Source organism: Xenopus tropicalis, chromosome 9 (assembly GCF_000004195.4).
Source record: "Xenopus tropicalis strain Nigerian chromosome 9, UCB_Xtro_10.0, whole genome shotgun sequence".
NCBI lineage: Eukaryota > Metazoa > Chordata > Amphibia > Anura > Pipidae > Xenopus > Xenopus tropicalis.
Genome location: NC_030685.2, coordinates 62,628,628 through 62,651,008, shown reverse-complemented (window position 1 = coordinate 62,651,008; position 22,381 = coordinate 62,628,628). Strand labels below are relative to the sequence as shown.

The window sequence follows — 22,381 nt, the reverse complement described above, 5'->3', positions numbered from 1 at the left end:
TTACTTGACATTTTGGTCTCACAGAAACCTTCATCTGAAGTGAAAAACTTAAACACTTAAACACTCTTATATTTTACAATAAGGGGGTTCTTTAGTCACTATGTAATAGAATATATTTCTGGCAAAGAAGAATATGTAATTGGTATACATGGCTATATATGGGTATAGCGTCATCAAATAGTCACCAGTATCTTTCCTGTGGCAAAGCAGTATTATTCCCAAAAGCTAATTTCCTCTTATGATAAATCTTATAGTAATTATGTTGTTTAGAGGCTCTGACAAATGGACATCTCTCTGCGCAAATCATTTTCTAAAAAAAGGAATTTGCAGCCTCTAATGTTGGACCAAAAAATATGTTTGTAAGTAGCATCTGCCAGGCAAGGTACATGGGAAACCTGTGTTATTCCCTAAATATGTTGTGATTTGCACCCTGCATTGTAAGGAACTGGGTCATATAAAAGTATTTGCTGATTGCAAAGCAGTGACTTGGAGTGACCACACAGGCACACATTTCTTATAAAATAAGATCTTCCCAGTCACATGAACACAGTCCCCCATATGTAATAAAAGGCATTAAGTTTGCCCAGGAGCAGTAACCCATAGCAACTAATAAGATGTTTGCTTTTAAACAGGTGACTAGTAAATTCTACCTGCCGATTGGTTACATTATATTATATAACCCCCATGAGCAGTATTACTCCATGAGCATAAAGGCTTAACCCTCTACTCAAGCTGATTGTTAGTGCTCACTGAAATGGTGAGAAATCAATCAGCCTGGGGTGACTTACCTCAGTGTTTCATTAGTAAGTTGCGTGGATTTTCATTAGTATACAATATGGTTTCTGTCTTCCCAAGAATTTTTACCAAGCATGTGGTTGATCAACCTTGGCTGTCTCTTGCGAGCTCCAGTTGCCACACCTGACTTTAATTAACATATTTATTATGGTGTGTAAGCCGGCATCCCCGGTGATCTTGCCCATAGCAACCAATCAGCGCTTTGTTTTTGTTTTCTAACTTGTAGGTGACTGTTCAAATCTAATTGCTGCTATGGGCATCATCACCAGTGATGTTGCCTTAAACACTATAATTAATTTTCCCCTAAGTGTCTTTTAGTATATTCACACCACAAATGGAGCAACCTCTGTTTCGCTACAACGCTACAACGTGCCACTCTATTTCAGTGGACAAGGTTTTTAATAAACTATATGAATGGAGCCATATAAGCCAAATGTCACCCTAGATGACTTTGCTCCATCTGTATGCAATATTTTGCTTTGAAGAAGAGATTGGACCTCTTGCTGCTGTCCTACACTGAACCAAGTGTTGAGGTGGCCAGGCTTTGCCAACATACGGTCCCCTCTGATAGTGCTTATCTCATTAAAATCTACCCCCATAGGGGCATTATTAAGGTTTTGCTACAGCTCAATGGGAAAAGTAACAGTCGTATTCCACTATAGATAATTCTTATTACCATGGGAGGCAGCCAGATGGGGAGTCTAGCAGAGCTGCTTGTGGCCAATGCCTTCTGACAGGTACTAGTAGCCAGATAAAGATGCACAGATAGACTACAGTCCCCCCTTTAGCATATATAGGTCATGCAGCCAATTCTGATTGTATAAGAACAGAAAATGCAAGAATAATGTGCATTAGATATTCCTATCCGGCACATGGAGATACAGGCATTTTACTAACATGCTTAGTAGGGTCTTTTGTGTTTAAAAGGATAAAATAAATACATTGAATTGTAATTGCTACAGCGCTAGCAATATGTTTCTCTCTAATGTGCTGTCGTCTTGGAAGCGAGCTGGCTACGCCGTGCCTTCAGCGTCTGTTGCTTGTCTCCATGCCAGCTTCTTGTCCCTCAGGTGTACGCTGACTAATGAATTGGACCAGGGCCAGAACATTCTGCAAATGTCTGTTTCATTGCAAGTTTCACTGAGATATTTTTTAGCTGGATTAGAAGGAAAAAAACAATAAATACAGATGTGATTCCATTCTGGCCTTGGGTTAGGTCTGATTGTTCTTCCTTTTTCAGTTGATTTTGCCACCCATGTAACCCGACTGATTAAATTGTTGGATTGTTTCTGGGAAATCTAACATATTCGCTGCTTGATAAGGTTGTGCCTAAATATGTTTAACACATATAATTAACTTTTCCATTCTTCTGCTTATATAGACAGAAAGGAGACTTGGATTTTTATATGTAAAAATATATGTAATATATCGTTGCATTCATTGTCTACCTGCAGCTGGCTGAAAAAAGCAAATCACTGATTGGTTGCTAGGAAAGCACTGATTAGTTGCTATAGGTTCCTGCCACAGGCAAATTTGCCCAGTGTTGTTAAATGAGCCCCAGTGTTTTAGTGTATTACCATTTACCTTCTCTATTTTGCATTCTCCCAAGGCCATTTGAAAGCAAACTGTACCTTGCTGTGGGCGGTATGAAGAGCTTAATGATAAATATTACTCTCTTCAATGGAGGAGATGATGCATTTCAGACTGTTCTTCAGCTGAGACTCCCAAAGGGACTTTATTTTGTCAAGGTTTTTGATATGGTAAGATGATAAAATGTTTTACTAAATAATAATCTGGCATAGTAGCTGATAGGTAATGTACCTAGGCAATCAAAGTAAATTTATACTTCTCTTATGCAATGCGGCTTGTTCTTATTTTTCCGCTTTGCATCCTCTTGTCAGTAAATGATCGCTATGGACGTTGGCAATGGACTGCACAGAGATCTTTCTTTATCTTTACTCATTTATTTATATGTGTGAGATCTGCCATACTGATTTAATGCCATTGTATGAACCACAAGTCACAGCCACATTCACCTCCAGTTAGTACAGAAATGGCAAAATGATTAACTGTACCGATAGACTGATATAGGGGGTGATCTCTTTCTTATCTTATCAATTAATTGGCATTTACTATTACACAATTGGTGCAAATTAGCATGGCCATCTTTCATTTTTTAACAACGAAGTAAGTAGTGCAGCTTAGCAGGAGCCGTGGTAGCTTGGGGCAAAAGCAGGGAGTGACGGTGGCTGGGCGGTGGGCCCTTGAGTCGAGCACCCCAGTCTGACTTTGGTCAGTGAATATAATTATGTAAAATACAGCCATATCTCAAGATACTAGAGGCAATAATGATGCCCCTTTGTTCTACATGTAATCACTTGCAGAACTGAATGTAATATCACATAGCGCCACCTGCTGACCACCCCTGATATAAGACATCACATGGAGCACTGTGGGAATGGCTTACAGCAGAGGCAAACAGTAGTCTCCCAGCTGTTGCAGACTAGCCAGGCAAGCCTGCAGTATTAATGCACAGGCTTGGAGGGTCACAAGATCCCTTATACATTATATAAGTATTATACAGCATATCATCATTTGCTGCAGACCATAACTCAATAAAAGCTGTGAGTGCCATTGCATTCTCATCCCTTATGAAGCTCAGATCCGCTACCCAGTTCCACTTTTTATGATATAAGCAGCAGTTTGTATAGGCAATGGGCTGCCCCACTGGCTGGCCAATGGATCTGCCCAAGGAACATTCTGATCCATTCATTCTGCTGCTTATTGGTAAATAGCACTAAATGTTTTACATTATGGCAGCCACTTCTGTAACAGGATCATTGTGGTTTGATTTTCAGCTTGAGAAAGAGATCAGCTGTGCAGTGAATAAAGAGGAAAATGAGCAGACAAGGCTTGACTGCAGCGTTGGCCATTTCTACGTTGACGCTTTTTCAAAGGTATGCCCAGAAACATGCAGTAAATATTGTAGAACTTCCCAGTATCATCCTCTGGCTAAATAAAAGAATTCTGGCAACCAACCATGCCTAAAAATAAAAGTATGGGTATGTTTTATACAAAAACCCATTATCCAGAAAGCTCCAATATACAACAGTGCCATGCTCCATATTGCCTGTTTAAAACAGATTTTCTTTATCTATGTAATAATAAAACAGCAGCTTGTACTTGATGGGGAACCAGCTGCATAAAGCCATATTGACATCAGAAATATTATATATTTTTTCTTTATTTTATTTTTTGTTAAATGTTTTTTAGCAGCCTTAAGGCATAGATATTACAGGAAACCCCCAGGTCCCAGACATTGCAATTAGCTGTATTATGATTCTAGTGTAGCGCAGAGCAGTGGGTGCAACACATTACTGCACTTGCCATAGGGAAATGATAAGTACAGGGGACCCCCCTAAGTTTTGTGGCTATTGATGCTCCGTAGATTCTGCATCTAAATCACCTAAAAGCTAGGGGGCATCCAAGGGGCTGCCTTTGCACTTGCTGGAGAACAGAGGCAAGACTGCGTGCATGGGTGGGAGAGGTACCGGTCTTTGCTTTCTATTTTGCAGTGCAAATACCTGTCCCTATAGACAAGGGCAGGAAAACATGTTTTCCTTTCAACTTTGCACTTGTACCTGTGCTTTATAAATGGTGCTTGGTGTTGGTAAAGTGGCCTCTCCAGCCCAGTCCCATTTTGAGAGCACAGTGAATTATTCTTTCTAGTGAATAAGATGCTCTGGGCCTATCAGTTCAATGTATAGGTGCAAAGGGCACATATTGCTGCATGTTGGTGGAGCGGAAAGGATTAAATGGAGCACTGACGTTGGCTGTAGCACAAAGAATGTGTTTAGAGATAAGCATCTTGCGCCAATTTGTTTTCTCTGAAACGCTTGCAATTAATAGGAAGTTTCCCTTTATTATGTTGAGTTGTTGTTTAGTTCAGCAGAGTTAGTGTATTTAGTCATCTTGCCAGGCGGGTGCTGCTGACACCAAGGCTTCTCCTCTGTGTTTCTAAAAGGCCTAATAATTCAGCTGGTGCTGGCATAGCAAAAATAGCAAAAGCATTAGATAGGGGCAAAACAAGCAATAATAAGAATTAACACTCATTTAAGATTGAGCTGAACTATTCCGCTGTTCTAAAAATAATGGAAGAGTTTTTAATTTAAAATAATTGGCTGTAAATTATATTGTGTCATATTTCCCATTACTGCTCATTTGGAATATTGGATTCAGAATGATATTGGATACAGAATTATGTGTTAATTTGTTTTTCCTACAGCAAGAATTCTCATTTCTCCTGGATTCCAGTGCGCTTACCAGAGCAGAAGAGGACCTGGTCATAAATGCAACTGTGGCCTGGTGAGTGGATTCCCAATATACGTGGTCGTTAGTAAAGCACTGACATGGGAACAACTTGTAATCATCAATCACCTATAACTCCACCTCCCACATGGAAAAGAGACACAACAGGGGCCCCCTTTCCCCATTCATACCTTATGCTTAATTCACTGCTATTGGAGAGAGGTTAGTAGGGGCCACCAATAACTGCAGGCCGGGATCGTGTCTTGGTTAGGGGGGCCCACTGGGTTTTTTCCTGGTGTCCCGCCAGCCCAGTCTGACCCTGGTGAGCGACATGGAAGGGTAAGAAAATGAGTTCAGAGCTGATGTACCATCTGAAGCATGTATCACCAATATAAAATACATAGGATATAGAAGGGAATTAATTGGCTTTTTCATTTTTAAGTGAAAAATGCACAATTCATTATTAAGGTGAGAAAGATTTGAAGTATTTCATTGCTAAAAAGGGTGAAGATGTGAGCTGACACTGTGGTCTCTAACACATGTGTGAATACAGCAACTTTATATTATACTAGAGTTGCATTATAGATAATAAGATGATTGCAGAGTCAGCATGGTCTTTAGAAAGGGTGCAAGATAATCTGATTAGCTTCTGTAAGGCGATAACTGGATCTGGGCAAAGCAATTCATGCAATTTAATTAGATGTTGCTAAACCTCTGATTCAGTTTCATGTTAGGGCACTAGGGAGCACAACTTATGGAAGGGCAAGTGGACCCCCTGGCATTTTACAGGGCCCAGCAGAGGGGCAATTATAAGTGGTGGAAACAGATCTCACTTTGTACCAGGAATTTCATAGCTGTGCAGGCACTACAGCAGCTGTAGGTTTTTTGCTCATATAATGGCCCAATGCACATCAGTAGGATTAAAAAAGAAGGTTCTGGCACCGTTAAAACCAGATTGACTTTCTTGATTTAAAGTTTCTAAATGCAGCCATTTGATTTCTCTCCAAATAGTGAGAATGAATTCACCGAAGACACTATATGGAATAATGAAGTCAGTTTCATTGTACCGACCAGATACGAGATCGACCTCAATGTTCTGGGGTAAGTTCAGTCTAATAGTGAAACCAATTAACATCAGGTCTGTGGCTTTTACTAAGAAAAGGGTTATTTCTTTTTTTAAAAATAAGTCATCGCTGTGCCGTTCTTTATGAGACTGATTTATCAACGTTCAAATTCAAATTTTTGTAGAAATTCACAAATTTGAAATTTAAAATAAGCCTCCCCCAGTACAGATATCCTTATTATAATTAATTGCCATGAAAAAAAGCATAAGGACAGTGTTGAACTAGAATCTGTGGAAATGGTTTATGGCCCCGCCCCTGCTATGGAAAATTCCATTAATGGTTGCACTTGGCTGCCCAGAACCCCAGTGCAGATAAATCACAATCCTTTTGGCTTATTGTTAGTGAATTATATCACAGTAGGTGGGCTATAGAAGCATATAAAGGAAGCTACATGGCAGGTCAGACAGTGGGATATTAGGAGGATATATAGATTGTAGCGGGAAAATAAAAACAAGTAAAAAAAAAACAATACATTTACCGCCTCAATATTTGTTACACTTATACAGTGGGGAATTTAAAAATTAGAGTGAAAAGCTTCTAGATTTACATAACAAATGAGAGCACCCCTAGTGGTCATGCTAAAAAGAATTATATGAGCATTTTTCAGCGCTTGATCTTTTATTTTGCTGCCAATAATTTCTCTACACAGAACGGTTTCTCCATTTTCATTTGTCTTTGGGCCGCATGAAGATGAACCAGATGGTGCTTGTATAATGGAGAAGATAGAGTTCACTTTCAATGTAAGAACATTGTGTTGTTGCTATACTTACAGTTTGACCTGACTGCATGCTATGGGGTCAGCTTAAGACATTCTGAAAAAAATGGAGTGGTATCGAATTTTTAGGAGGTAAATGTATTAAAGGTTTTGGCACGACAGGAGAAAATAAAATCATGAATCTAAAAAATTTTTAAATTCAAGGTTTACGGGCTCAAATTTTTGAGAGTTATCACTTATAAAATAAAAATTGTCTATTGAAGAATATTCTCAACATTCAAGCTATTCTATCATTCAGTTTTTTTAATTAAAGTTGCATTTTTAAATATGATTTAACACTAAAGAAGGCCATACAATGGGCTGATTTTAGCTGCCTATATCGGTCCTCTAGTTCGGTAGCTTATCTAGCAGTGTATCGACGGGTCTCTCTGACTGACATTTGGCCTGAAATTGGGCAGATCTTGATCGGGCAGGTTTGATTTTTCCGTCATATCGGGGATCACATCAACGAATCAATGCCGAGGGTGCCTATGCCTGCTGTTTTAATTTGATCTTTTGGCCCTATAGTGAAACGTCCGAATTAGCCTGATATCGCCCATAGCTGGGCATATCGGGAGAAAATCCGTTCGCTTGGCGACCTCGCCAGCTTTACACTAACTACGTTTTTCTGATGAAAGTTTTTTTGGTCACAGACTTCTTATGCAATTGAGGTTTTCAGAAAAACTCTTAACTTTTTAATATGCAAAATATTTTTATGGAAACTGGAAAGAACTTAATATTCTTCCATTTCAGAGCTTAAAAAGGCACATTTCATGCAATTAATGTTAAATCAACATAAATTATTTATAGAAGGAACAGGGACACTTGGGTTTTATGTACAATTGGGGCTTCAGAGCAAAATCTCAGTAGGTCCCACACCATCCATAAAAAGCCTTCTGATCCATTTTGCACATTTCTATTGAAATGGAGAGTCATTGAGGGCCATCTATTCTGTGGCTCTGCCCTTACACCACTGCCTAATAACAAAACACACACCAGTTATATTTGTCCTGGGAATATAGTTATTATTGTTGCAGTTTGATATCAGCTCTGGTTTGTTTGCCTATCTTTAATTGGTTATCTAACCAAAGCTCCACCCAGTCTATTCTCATTGGAGTTTTAAGTACTGCTTATTAATGACCAAAAACCCCAGCAATAGGAAATCACAGGTACAATTTAAAAAGAATATTTATTTGAATGCACTGACTTAATGGACATATATATATACATTGCAAACCTTATGGTGCTGCCACCGGTAACTGTGTTGCTTTCTTTCCTCTAAGGTCATTAATGCTGGATCGAGTCTGGTTCCGGCTGCAAAGCTTCAGATATCGTTGCCTAACACATTCTCACCAAATGGCGTGAAACTGTTAGATATTTTGGCTGTAAAGGTATGTTAAGCGCATGTGTAGGTACGTTTCCTTGACCCACTCTGTCTTCTTCTATCTAGTCATGTCAGTGGGTACTCAACCAATTGTGTGTTACAATGAATGCTAGTACAACACACAAGGGTTAATAAGGGTTCTCAAGAGAAGGATAGTTAGGGGGTGATTTATCTACAGTCGAGGTTGATTTTTCTTCTCGGGTCGAGTTATTTTCCGCTTCAAAATCTCAAATTGGAGTTATGGTTGGAAAACTGGAATGTCAGGTATTTCCTGAGTACAAAAACCCAGAAAACTTGAATGTAAAAATTTGCCATGTAAAAGCTTGCGAGCTTCTATAGATATTATTAACTCTAATTTTTTGGAGTTTTTAAAGCTTGTAACTCAAAATATTCAAGGTTTTTGTGCCAATGAGTTTTTCTTATTAATAAATAAGCGACCATTCAATATGTGAGTCCACTACAAAAAACAACAAACAAATATAAAAGTGTTTATGCCCTTTGAATGGTGCAAACTCTAATGTTATTAATCCCACCCTAGGACTGTTAGTGGGTTGTGCACTTTATTTATCCCCCAACACAGCAGTTTGGGTTTCAGTGGTAAATAAAAACCCTCCCCTTCATTCATTACCTCTTACCCCATACCAAAGTGTGTCCTGGCATCTCTGTAGATGTTCTACTGCTGATCTGGCTGACTACTTTGAAACTCAAATAAAATGTAACAGTAGTCAACTGTCCTCAGTCTGCCTTCAGCCTGCATCCTCCCAATTCCACAATTCCATGCACATCAGTGTTTTAGTCCCTCCTCCCCTGCCAGGATTTCAAATGATACAGAAAGAGAAGAACTGTTTTGCAGCAGGATTTCAGCATAGAAAAATGGTATTTATTCATACTTTTAGAAGGAACGGATTACACTAGGGGTTTCTGTGTTGTTTGGGGCTCTTTAATAAGTTTTGGTTCGGAAGCCAGAGTTCCCCTTTAAAAGCTTATTTATCATTTTCAAATTTGCTAAATTTAGAGGCTTTTTTCCAATTTTGCTAAACTTATATGTTTGCTTATTTATTAAAAATTTCAAATATAATAAACTTAGTTGAATTTAACCATAAAAATAAATCAAAGGCATCAAATTCTACCCATAATTTTCAATGTTTTTTTTTTTTTACAAACTGAAAAAACTTGAATTGAACCACATAAATTTTGCCCAGAAACAACTCCCACTGACTTCTGCCGCGTGTGGCTGCACTGAAGCGGATTCATTATTTTTCAGTGCAGAAACATGGGTGTCACTCAGCCTGACGGTAAAACCCAGGGCCAAGAGAAAGGGATCCACGCTTGTGACCTGGCCCTTAGTCCATTTACTACATTTACTAAAAAAATGAATGAATGCTCTTGCAAATAGGGAAAATAATTCAGTTTAGCTGCCAACTGCAGTGTAGTTTCATCTAAAATTCTACTTATTCCTTGCAGACAACCGTTGGTGAATGCTATTTTGACAACTACACAAGGGGCTGCGAAACACCCAAAAACACTCGCTCAAAAGTTGGTGATCTATTTGCATTTTTTTCCAGGCCGGACAAAAGATGGCTGGTGAGTATTAAAGCACAACTCTATGAACATTTACCTGTTTTTTTAAAAAGGGATTTAAATCCAAAAAATAAATTAATTTGAACTTACTGTAATTTACATTCATTTTCTCTTTCTGGTGTTTTCAAGCATATTAACATTGTAAGACTGCTGCCCAGGCCTGTACAAGCGCATGAATAAAGGCTAAAATGGGAAGCAAACAAAAAGAAAAAAGAAGTGTGCTAGATCATTGGCATATATATACAAAATGCGGCATACACAAGGTGTTTTCCACCCAAAAAGTAACTAGAATAGCAAAAGAACAAAAGTTTTTGTGTTTGTGCCTTTAAGAATTAACATTTATTTCATACGATTAAATTAATCGTATGAAATAAAAGTTAATTCTTAAAGGCACAAACACAAAAACTTTTGTTCTTTTGCTATTCTAAAATGGGAAGCATTACAGATATGTAACAGAATGTCTGCTTGTTTCCCCAGTACTGCATGAAAGATGATCCTTCTTGCATTCAAATTCTGTGCCTGTTTGGGGACATGGAACGGGAAAGTAAAGCCACTGTGGAAGTACAGCTTGAGATCAGTCATTCATATTTAGAAACAGTAAGTATATATGTACCAAAAGTTCCTTGTATGTAGGCACTCACATTCCCTACATCTGAATCCTATAGAAATAACTGGGATTCTTTTAAATCTCAAAATGAATCCTGGATTCGGTGCATCCCTAAAGTCAGCATTAATACATACAGTATATAGCTTTAGCCCAACACTATTCTTCTCATTCTGTTTGCCAAGCCTGTTCCCAGATATTGTTCTTGCTTTCACTAATACAATTTGTATTGCCTTCTTGTTGTTACTGTAGGATGAAGCCACGCTAATACAGTTTTTCACAACAGCTCAAGCAGGCTTTGAAGATAGCCCTAAGATCATCAACCTTAACCAGGATCATCATGCATATGTAAGAACAAATCAACAGCCTTCTCTAAAGATGTTATAATTGCTTACAAATCCTGCCTTGGGAGCCTCTGGCCCCATAATTCTGCTGTATCACAACATAAACCAACAGACGGGGGTGGGGGTGTTCGGAAATAACCATTGGAGTGGTCAGAAGTACTAATTACAAAGAGCAAACAATGCACTTTTGGTTTGAACATATGATAATGTGTCGAGTTAAATCCAGGGCTGGCAGTAAGGATAAACAAAGGCACAGCTTGTGGGGGGCACAATTTTTTGGATCGATCATCCTCCCAATCGAGGATGATAAAGGAAGGTGAGAGATAGCAAATAACCAGCTGGAGGAGGAAAGTGATGGGTAGGGTTTGGTAGTAAGAGGCCAAGCTACCCCTCTGGGAGGTGTATGTCACAGGGGGGTTGGTGCAAGCAGACATGAGGCTAATGAGACGCTGGGCAGCAATACTACTTGGCCTGGCTATGTTGCATTCCCTTAAACTTGCCATAGTTTGGGGGGGTAAGTTTTTTCTGTGCTCAAAAGAATAATTCAAGTGCTGAAAGGACCTCAGACCTTTATAATCAGCCCCAAAGAATATTCATTCAATCTTCTTTGCATTTTACCTTTAAAATGTTTAGCTAAGTAGCTATAGTCTGTCCTCTCATGTGGAAATAAAGTATAAAGTACAGGCCACTATTTATTTTTATTACTAATATTTATTGTGCTTACATTTTTTCTTTCATATTTCAGGTTGTGTTGGAAGCACTACATAATCACAAGCCCAAGAAACACGTCATCTACTTGATCATCGGGATTAGTTTACTATTAGGAATTCTTTTATTTTCCTTACTGACATATATTTTATGGAAGGTAATAGACGTTTTTCTTCTCTCTCTCTCTCTCTCTCTATATATATATATATATCTATATACAGTAAATTGGACCCCTTATCCGGAAACCCATTATCCAGAAAATTCTGAATTACGGAAAGACCATCTCTCATAGACTTCATATAATTCACATTTTTAAAAATGATTTCCTTTTTCTTTCTAATAATAAAACGGTAGCTTGTAGCTAAGATATAATTAATCCTTATTGGAGCCAAAACAATTCTACTGGGTTTAATTACTGTTTAAATAATTTTATTAGCAGACTTAAGGTAGGAGATCCGAATTACGCTAAGGGGTTGTGCCCAGCGGGGAACCTTGGGGGTTGCGGGGACCCTGGGGCGGCATCTCCGGTGGGCCCTGTACCCCTCAGTCTGACCCTGGAAGTCACTGAAATGTTGCATGGCCATAGAAGGAACAAGTGGTTTTATACAGGCAATGGAACTCTGAGGTGGCTTCTATTATGATCATATATTACAGCAGGGGGTTCTTTATTTATTATAATACATAAGTTTCAGTAAGTCATGTGACAAAAATGACATCACTAAAGACCAATTATAGCTAATAGCATCCCAGTCACCATTTATAAGGATTTTATTTTCTAGGATAATCTTATCACGTGTGTGCTTTTTGATTGCTGGACCGGGCTTTGTGCTTTTTTCCCACAAATTTCTGAACATATGATTTTGTGTTACAGGTTGGGTTCTTCAACAGAAAATATCAGCCCATTGGAACAGAAGAGACTAGCAGAAGAGAAAGTTGGAACTATGTAAACAAAGATGAAAAAAGGGAAAAATAAGGACTATTTATCGATGGGAATGTGGACTGATGAATCAAGAGGATTATTGAGGATTTACGAGAGAGTACTGTCCATTTCAGAGGTTATTTATGAAGGACTGGCCAGCTTCTCAAGAATGTGTTTCTGTTTTCAAATGAAAATGCACCGTTACCTCTAAAATAATACGTGTATACATGGAACCAGGGATCTCAGGAATTTAATGACTAGAAATACTTGGAAGAAGTTAATACTTAAAAAATCTGTGGAACCCACAGAGACATAAAGACAGCTACTTCCTAAGTGATCTACCAGTGCAAATCCTCATTGAAATGGGATTGTCCAATCATTGTTTGGTTCTTGACTTTATACCGGCACAGGCCACAGACGTACACCAGGCTTCTGAGTTCAACTTTGCTATGCACAATCTGATCAAAAGATGAAGAACGTTATGAATGCATTGAGCATTATGAACGCAACTCGGATATCACGCTTTACAAACCAAACACTCCAACTGCTTGATTTTTGGAGGGTGAAAACACTACTTTTGCAAATTCATATCCTGCTGGGCCTTTAAGCCACCTTCCACATAGGTTTTTGCCGCAGTTTACTAGGTCTGCTCCATAAAGGTTACATTACAGAACGAATTTACAACTTGATTATGGGGTTTCTTTATACCAGTGATGGTTGTAATAACTAAATATAGCAGTTACTATGTAATGATACGGTCTTACAGATTGCCATATGAAGATCAGGCAGGGGTGAATTAATGGGGTGATTTATCAATGCTGAAGTTTGATTTTTTTCATGATTTGAGTTTTTTTGTGCTAATAAAACCCAAAAACTCAAAGGTGAAACGGTGTCATCTAAAAGCTTGCAACTTTCTATAGAAGTCAGTGGGAGTAGGCAAAATCACGAAAATGAACTCGAATTCACAAGCTCAAAAACTGATAAATGAGCCCATTAATATCATACTGAGATATTTTATGTCGTTAACACTTTTGGGCAATGATAAGGTTTTGTGTGTGCGCTTTTTGATGAAAAAAAAAATTCAGCTGCCAATAGCAATGCAAAATGGCCAGTTTATCTTTGGTTTATCTATGACTTTTTTATCTCAAGCCATTATTATGAGGAATTATAAGTGCACTCATTGTACAGGCAGCTTGTGGGTTTTATCTTGTACTGTTGCGTGTAGAAATGGAAAATGAAAAACAGAGCATTACATTTGTAACTTGACAGCAGTAACTAATGAAAATGCATTATTACAGCATTAATAGATCCTGGTTGGCATTACATACCTTTAGATTAGGGTACAAAAATCCAAACTTGGGTACAAAAATAGTTCTAAAAGAACTCAGCTCTGTACCTAACTCTACATCTTTGACAAATTTTAGGACCTCATTAAATTAGTCTGTGCCCTTATTAGATCTCCTCTAATGAGTCGCTGCCCCTTATTCTCAATGTTTGGTCACTGGAATATCCATGGGAATCCTCAAAACATGTACGTGAATGCCAATAATCATTTTGTTACACCTAGCAAAAACCATGGTATGGTCGAATGACAAAAAAGATGATAAAAGTATTATTTATAAAGTCTACAATGAGATCTTTATGGAGTGTGAGGCACAAAAAGACTGGAGGTCAGTGGTAGGTCTTGCGTGACCATTCTACCTTATGGCTCTCCATCTTCAAAAGGTATTTGGTTTGGGGGTTTGTGAACATCAGCTAGACCAGGGCTGTCCAACTGGGGCTCTGCAGGCCAGATGTGTCCCTTTGGTGGATTTATTATGGCCCCAAACTCAAGGTCTCCCTAGACTGTATGGTGTCATGGTTTTTCCATATATCCGGCAGTTTAACATGCTGTATGGCCATCAGTCCACTACCTGTAAGATATTGCACAGCACTGAACCAGAGAATATTCTGGGTTTTTTTAAAGCAAATCTAGAATTTAGAAAATCTCTCCAAAATATTTATTTCAGAGAACAAAAAAAAAAACTGTTTTAATCCCACATAATTGAAACTGCTGATTTATTTTATTTTTGTAAAATAATACCTCAAAAAGGAACGGAAAGAACGAACAAAGCAGCTCCTGTGGGATTTTCCAGATAAAGCACATCTTTTACTGAAAATAATTGGAGTTTATTATTAGTTGGGGTAATAAGGCAATTTTAAGAGATTGTATAAAAAGTTCCATAGGTTTATATTTTTGCTGTCTCTATACTGTAATGTGCCTTAAGGTCACTAAATGTGTTTTATTTTGGCTTTCACTTTGTATTGCATTATAAACAATGTGGTATTGTGGGCACAGGAGGTGTGTGCCTGTTTGCACAAGGGCAGCAGCAGCGCCGCAGGGCAGGTTGGGGGGCGCTGGGTAAATGTATTTGATATACTGTATGTAAAGAAATGTTACATCCCAAATTGCACATCAATCAATGAAAGATTTGGAATTATCAGAATATAATAAAAAAAATAAAGAATGTCAGAATGCCAGTAAGTGTTATGGATTTCAAAGCCAATTATCTACTTGCTGTATTTTGATGTAAAACCATTATTGTTAATGTTGGTAGCATTGTGTGTTCAGTGGTGTAATTAGATGTAACTGGGCCCCACAGCAATTCAGTTTAGGGCCCCAAGTTGACCTATTCTACTAAGATATTGCAGTTGCTTATTAACTAGAGACTGACTGGGTCCCCTACACTCCTGGGCCCCTCTGCAACCGCAGGGTCTGCTTCCTCTGCAGTTACGCCCCTGCCTGTATTATATATAAGTAAAGTAAGAGCTGGTTTGTCATATGTAATTCAATATACATGGCAATAGTGTAAAAACACATTAGAGGAGTCTCCAGTAAGTATTTCTAAAGCCCAAGGCCTACACACGCCATATTATGGGAACAAGGAACTTTTGCCAAGGAAGTACATCAAGTATCTGTGTTAAATGAACATTTAGGGACTGATTTGAGTAAAGGAATCAGGACATTCATTTAGAAAAAACGCAATTGTTTTTTTTTTGCCACAAACACAATCTTTTTTTTGAATGTTTTCTTTTTACATGAGTAAAACCACTCACAAGACAATACTTACCTTTAGATAGTTAGATAGATGTGCAGTCCATACGATTAAAATCGAGTTGGTGCGTTTGCTGTTCCTATAGTGAGACAGCCCATGCAATTATATGTATTCCAACTGAGCCGCACACCACATCGTCTGAAACTTAAAACATGAAATCCAGTGTCACATAGCAAACAGAGTACTCATCTGATCAGGAACATTGTTGCGATGTTTCAGGGGCTTACTACAGGTATGGGATCCCGTATCCGGAAACCCGTTATCCAGAAAGTTCTGAATTACGGAAAGGACATCTCCCAAGGACCCCATTATAAGTAAATCTGATTTTTAAAAATGATTTCCTTTTTCTCTGTAATAATAAAACAGTACCTTGTACTTGATCCCAACTAAGATATACGGTAATTAATCCTTATTGGAGGCAAAACAATCCTATTGGGTTTATTCAATATGTAAATGATTACCAGATTAGGGAAAGATCCCTTATCTGGAAAACCCCAGGTCCCAAGCAATCTGGATAACAGGTCCTGTACCTGTATGTCCTTTTTTCAAGCCCGTTCTAGCATCAGCAAAAATGACATAATTAACAGTCCACGTGAATCCATTTACAAGTGTTTATACCAGAAGTAACGTCACTGGTTACCAAGGTCCCCCGACACAAATAACAGAAGTGGGGACACCCATTTACTTCTGCGTTTCAAAGTTGTCATAGAAACTGATGTTCCTAGTCAGATGAGTACTATTTTGCTATGTGATGCTGGGATTTCATGTTTTTTATTGGATTGGAATAAATGGTGAGTTTTAGACAATATGGTGTGCGGCTCAGTTGGAATACATATATATTTATAAATATCTCCATCTCATTTATATAAATGTGTCTTTTGATCTTGCACCTCAAATGTTTTATGGATTGAGTGCTGGCACCCTGGGACTTCATACATACATATACATACATACATACATATACATACATACATACATACACATATATAAGTGCAAGTTGCCCACTGCGTTTGTGGACATAAGTTAGAGTCCTGTATTTATGTTCCTCTATCTGTGCTGGGCTAAAATGCAAGCGATCTGACAACAGGAAAAAAGGTGACACTGGGAAGGCTTGCAAACATACAGCTTATTTAGCAAGAAATAGTTAAATGAGTTGCTTGATGTTAAAGACAAAATTGCACACAGTAATAAAAAATTACAAATTTCCAAACATAAACTTTTTGTGTTACCGTGGGCAAAACTACTTGGTTGTACAGTAAATAGAGAGACTTAGGGGGTTGTGCAATAAAAGGCACTATGTTTGCCCAGGAGCAGTAACCCATAGCAACCAATCAGCAGGTAGCATTTACTGGTTACTTGTTTAAAAGCATACATCTTATTGGATGCTATGGGTTACTGCTACTAGGCAAACTTTGTGCCTTTTATTATACTATGGGGGTTAGAGGCTCAGTATTCTGCCAAAAAGAAAACCACTCAAATTCATTATTATTGCATACAGTATATTAGATCACCCACAGTGCCTCATAAAATGAATCATCATACTTTCTAAAAATGTATAATATTGGATCTCTGTTGGATCCGGGACCATACTGTCTCATTGATGCAGCCCTCACTCTGAAGGATCCTATACCCTTCATTGTAATTTGATTGTTTAGTCTGAAATAAGTCTATTTCACTGGGGAAGGGGGGTTGGGACAAAATGTTAGGTACCCCCCAGTGAAACAGATTGCTAAGCTTTTCCTTGGGCCTTGACCCAAAAGAGCAGATCTTAACATGTTTGTCCGCTGTTAGAGTCTAAGCTCCACTGGAGCAGGGACTGATATGAATGATTTATAAAAAGAAAATAAATATACCATAGAATGGAAAAAATCAACAACTTTCAGATGGTTATTTACGGAAGTAAAACTTAATTATTTATATTATCTATAAAGGCCACTATCCAAGGAAATGCAGCATTGCGGTAGGCAGTGGGTTTTTTAAACTATCATCACCTTTTAGAAAACGAAAGCTTCAGGCGTTACTCATATCTTCATTTCAATTAATTTGCTAAACTTTAAGGAGCAAGAAAGGTGAATTCACTATGGGGGCGGGGGGAAATGTTAGGCATCCTGGTGATTATAATCACTTATTTGACCAGTGTTCCTGTTAGCAGAAAGCTGCCCCGGCCTGGGGTACTGTGCGAGCACCATGGGGCAATCTCCTTACTTCTCTGTGTTGGGTGTTAGAGTGAGTTGCTGAACTTTAAGCAATAATCTGTCTTTTTTACTGGGGCCACTGAAGAATGAAGATGATTGCTCTGTGGTGCATCGACCCGAGGTATCAGGTAAATAATTATAATCATTGGGGGGCGCCTAACATTTGCACCTGCCCGGTGATTTCACCATCTCCTTTAAAAACAAAGGCATGGTGCCAATGATTAATAATAAAGATCATGATATCCTGGTATCTTCCTGCTGCTGCTTTAATAAACGCCTGCAAGGGGGGGGGAGACTGCCACACAACATGGCCTTAATGCCTTCCCTCTTGCACTGCCCGCCATAAGGAATGCCAGACATAATCACATTCCCTCAATCAGTCGACTAAAAGACATGGAGGTGCTAAGCTGGCAGTGAGTGAAGCTGTTAAACAATGGATCAGCCAGTGCAGTCAAACTGGAGTTTAATGGGGTACTAAACCCTGCTGCACAGCACTGCTCAACCAAACTTTACTTGGCTGTTGCTGAACTACAAATCCCAGAATAATTTAACATATAATGAAGGTAGAGGCATGCTGGGAGCTGTAGTCCAGCAACATCAGGGTTGTATTCTTATTGCACAATAAAACTTTTCCTTAACTTTCTCCAAATCCCCACAGACAGCGACTGCATTAAACTGCAAAAAATCCTCCAATGAGAATCCCAGCTGATCTGTGTAAATCTGGCTCCCTGTTCTTTGTTCCTGCAATTGGAGTTGGAAGCATTAAGCAGTTTCCCAGCACTGATTCCAGTGTCATATAATGAAGAAAAAATATATGTAAAATAACAACAAGATGCCTGACATAGTGCTGGGAATCAGCTTTCTCATTGGTCACTTCTCTTGCACTTATGAGTTTTTTGCTCAGTAGAATGCTCAGTGGTGAATTTTCTTGCATCTATAACAACGTTTTTCTCCAACTTTTATAGCAAAACTAGGGGGCGTTCATTTCTACTGTCCCACAACCATCACATGAATACAGTCACAACGTGCAATTGAAAATAAAATAAAAAAACAAGTTTTGATAAAAAAAAATGGATTAGAAAAGAGACCTGTGTGATCTTTAAGAGACGAGTATAATCATCCTATGAAATATTCCCTAAATTCCTTGTTTTAGTCCAAAACTCTCTCCCCATTGGCTCGACTGCTCATGGCTTTCAGTTCCATTTTGTGATTTAACAGCTCTTTGTCATTTTTAATTTCATAGTTTTTTTTTTGTTCTAAAAACTTAAGGTAAAAAACAAAAAAATGTTGTTCTCCCGGCGTGTTTTTGTTTGGAGCAAGAGAAACTACAAACAGCTGCATTTTGCGTTGAACCCGTCCAGCTCTTCAACGTTCGTTCCATAAATATTAATGAGCTCTGGGTGCAACCTGTGAAATAAAGATTATTTTGGTAAAGCAGGTTTTAATCGACCAAACATATAGATTTGCCATTGTATTACTCAATAGCCATACACAGGGGAATTATTTCATTTTTTTTTTACATTTTGCATGCTGATTTATTTTGGTTCTCTATTATAATTCAACTACAGCTCTTTAACTGACTTCCTTGTGTGAAGCCCCGCCCCCTTTTGCTTTCTGAGCACTCCTCCTAATGACCTCAAAGAGGCCTACTGCGAATGCCTGACTGATTTTGATTTGAAGCATTGGCAGTGAGCATGCCCAGTAGGCAAAAGGGGAAAGAGTTTCATGCTCAACAAGGAAGTCAGTAAAAGAGCTGCAGTTCAGCTGTGTGTAATATAAAAACAAAATAAGTCTGCATGTATCGGTTATTGATTGCTTTATATGTTACTCTGTATGTCCTATGTATGTAACCCACTTATTGTACAGCGCTGCGGAATATGTTGGCGCTTTATAAATAAATATTAATAATTTTTTTCTTGTTTTTTTTTTTTTACAAACTAAATGCACTGAAGTCAATGGGTGTTTTCTTACACCAAGTCCACTGGAATCATTAAATAAAAACTGTCACCCAAAAGTATGGTTTGCGTAGAAGGACAAACCAGGAGAAAAAAGCGTGTTTTGCGCCTATGAGCTTTTTTAAGGAGAATTTTTTAATTTTCCTTGAAAAAGTGCAGATGCACGCAACCCGTAGGAGTTCTTGTGAAGATTGCGATTTTCTCCTGGTTTGTCCCTCTTCTGTACTTTGGGCATCATCCTGGATATACGAAATAGCGACAGGAATGGGCAACAAGCAACATACGCTCTTGAGCGAGCTTCTTATCCTGGCCAAGGTAAAAAATATTATTTGTATACATTTTAATAGGCAAAGTTGCCTGTCTCTAATACAAGAAAGACACTGTACGTGGGGCAGAATGCTTTGCTATTTTTAACTTGTGCAATACTTAACTTGTGCAATATTTTATTTATGGGCTCATACTAAAAGAATTTGAAACCCGCTTGTCCATTTATTGAAATTGTCTGCTAATGTTATTTTATATTTATGGTTTTTGGGATTTTTATTGAATTAATAAAAGATTGTGACTCTTATCTCCTGTGTGTTTTTACTCATTTATCCTTTGTTAAAGGGAATAGAACTTGTTGTGAGTGCTGTTCCTTTATTTGCAACAAACAAATTCTCTCTTTCCTAATGGCAACACAAAGGTCTCAGATATGGGCTGAGATATGGCTCATACACAAGAACTGCAATACTGTAATACAGGTATGGAACCAGAATGCGTTTTTAGGTTTACCTAGAAACCTGGGGTTTTCTAGATAACAGATCTTTCCATACTCTGGATCTCCACAGCTTAAGTCAGTTAAAAACGTTAACGAAACCCAATAGGATTGTTTTGCCTCCAATAAGGATTAATTACATCTTAGTTGGGATCAAGTACAAAGTACTGTTTTATTATTACAGAATAATAAGATTCATTTCTTAAAATCTAAATGGGCTTCCTGTAATTCAGAGATTTCTGGATAATGGGTTTCCGGATAGATCCCATACCTGTGCCAAACTGTATAATTTTGGTTGAATAACACAAACACTAGGCTGAGAGTAGCCAATGTTAGGCCTATTATAAGGCATAGAATAAAGGAGAAAAGAAAACACAGAATCCACAGTGCTGACAGTCAGGTAGGTACCTAAGAGCCAGCCCTGCAGTTATTATGATCTATGATTAAATGCTTTAAGATTTCTTAAATTTGACATCACCCCTAGAGTTTAATACTATATGACATAATACAATTTTACTAGAAATTATCAGGAAAGAAAATCGCTCACATTATGGTATTACGGAATGATTGTCAAATAAGAAAAATGACTTTTCCCTTTAATATGATTTCCTTGGTAAGAAATGACACAGAGCTCATACACTTTCAAGGATCTGTAAAGATGAAATCAAAAAGAACCACAGAATTACCTAACGTGGATATCAGAGGAAACTTCTACTAAATCTCCATCGATATTCCATGGACAAATGTCTTCTGCCGTATTTCTGTTGCCATTTTGTTCCTGTGAGCTTCTGCCATAGTTTCTTAGTGATATCTTCACTTCTTCAACCAGGAACGTGTCAACAAATGGGAAACTGAACTGAGAATAAAGATCAGAATATTGAAATATAAGTCATATAAATGGTTCCAACTGCTTGCCATAGACATAACACACAGTGCGAGTGTAGGAACACCGTCTCACAGTTTTCTAAATGAACATAAAAGGGAAGACAGAAGGGCTGATTTAGGAACTCTAGAGAGGAAAGTTACCAATTTTAGCACACAAAAATACAAGGTGCGGGCAAAATTTGAATTCAAACATTGATAAATCAGCTCCTTAAAGCACATGTATGAAACATTCTTAATTTACTGTAACAATTCTTATCTTAGCTGTATGGACTGCAATATAATATATAGGGATGCACCGAATCCAGGATTCGGTTTGGGAATCGGGCAAGATTTGGCCTTTTTTTGTTAGGATTCAGATTCAGCTGAATCCACACTCTTGGCTGAACCGAATCTGATTCCTTAAAATCATGTGACCTTTTGTCACGTAAACACGGAAGTTGAAAATTTTTCGACCTCTAACCCTTTATGAAGCCTAATTTGTCTGTGAACTGTCTTTCTTTCCTAAAAAAATGAAAAGTGGTGGTTGAGTCAGAATTTAAGCGGATTTCTGTTGGTGAATATGGAGAAAGTATTTTACACCAATTTTACTCCAAACAAAGGGCTATCTCCACTTTTATGAATTCTCCCATTGAATCTAAGTGGTTGTTGGCACACAATCAGAACTGGGATGTATCAGGACAGTACAGGAGTCCCAAGCCTGGTCTCTGGAATCTTACCGGATTTTTCAAAGTGGCAAATCTTTTTAAATGCTTCACAAATTCTTGTCTCGTAGTGTTCCTCACAATATTAAGAGCCATAGTCCCGTTGCTTAGCCTAGAAAAGTAAAGTCATTTAAGGAGCAAATCTTTATTAGAGCTAATAAATAAAATCCTAAATGGAATCCTTTGTATCACATGTAGATAAGCATGTCACAATGCTACATACTGTACATATAGCCGCATGTGCCAAATTGCATGGAGAAGAATGGCATGGT

General features: G+C 38.1%; 2 protein-coding genes across 2 annotated transcripts in view; one reads left to right on the top strand and one right to left on the bottom strand.

Moving 5' to 3' along the window:
• itga4 (integrin subunit alpha 4) overlaps positions 1 to 15,099 on the top strand; it is a 66,104-nt gene extending 51,005 nt beyond the window's left edge. The window contains exons 18-28 of the mRNA XM_002932016.5: positions 2,405 to 2,555; positions 3,654 to 3,752; positions 5,081 to 5,160; positions 6,115 to 6,204; positions 6,877 to 6,967; positions 8,265 to 8,372; positions 9,830 to 9,949; positions 10,424 to 10,543; positions 10,803 to 10,898; positions 11,640 to 11,759; positions 12,474 to 15,099. Of these exons, the coding sequence (XP_002932062.3) occupies positions 2,405 to 2,555; positions 3,654 to 3,752; positions 5,081 to 5,160; positions 6,115 to 6,204; positions 6,877 to 6,967; positions 8,265 to 8,372; positions 9,830 to 9,949; positions 10,424 to 10,543; positions 10,803 to 10,898; positions 11,640 to 11,759; positions 12,474 to 12,575 (1,177 nt within the window). The 3' untranslated portion in view covers positions 12,576 to 15,099. The remainder of the gene's footprint in view (positions 1 to 2,404; positions 2,556 to 3,653; positions 3,753 to 5,080; positions 5,161 to 6,114; positions 6,205 to 6,876; positions 6,968 to 8,264; positions 8,373 to 9,829; positions 9,950 to 10,423; positions 10,544 to 10,802; positions 10,899 to 11,639; positions 11,760 to 12,473) is intronic.
• Positions 15,100 to 19,013: 3,914 nt separating this feature from the next.
• The window catches only part of cerkl (ceramide kinase like), a 60,265-nt gene continuing 56,897 nt past the window's right edge, over positions 19,014 to 22,381 (bottom strand). Inside the window, exons 11-13 of the mRNA XM_002932015.4 lie at positions 22,125 to 22,221; positions 21,210 to 21,379; positions 19,014 to 19,218 (exon numbers count right to left, since the gene is read on the bottom strand). Coding sequence (XP_002932061.3) covers positions 19,137 to 19,218; positions 21,210 to 21,379; positions 22,125 to 22,221 — 349 coding nt within the window. The 3' untranslated portion in view covers positions 19,014 to 19,136. The remainder of the gene's footprint in view (positions 19,219 to 21,209; positions 21,380 to 22,124; positions 22,222 to 22,381) is intronic.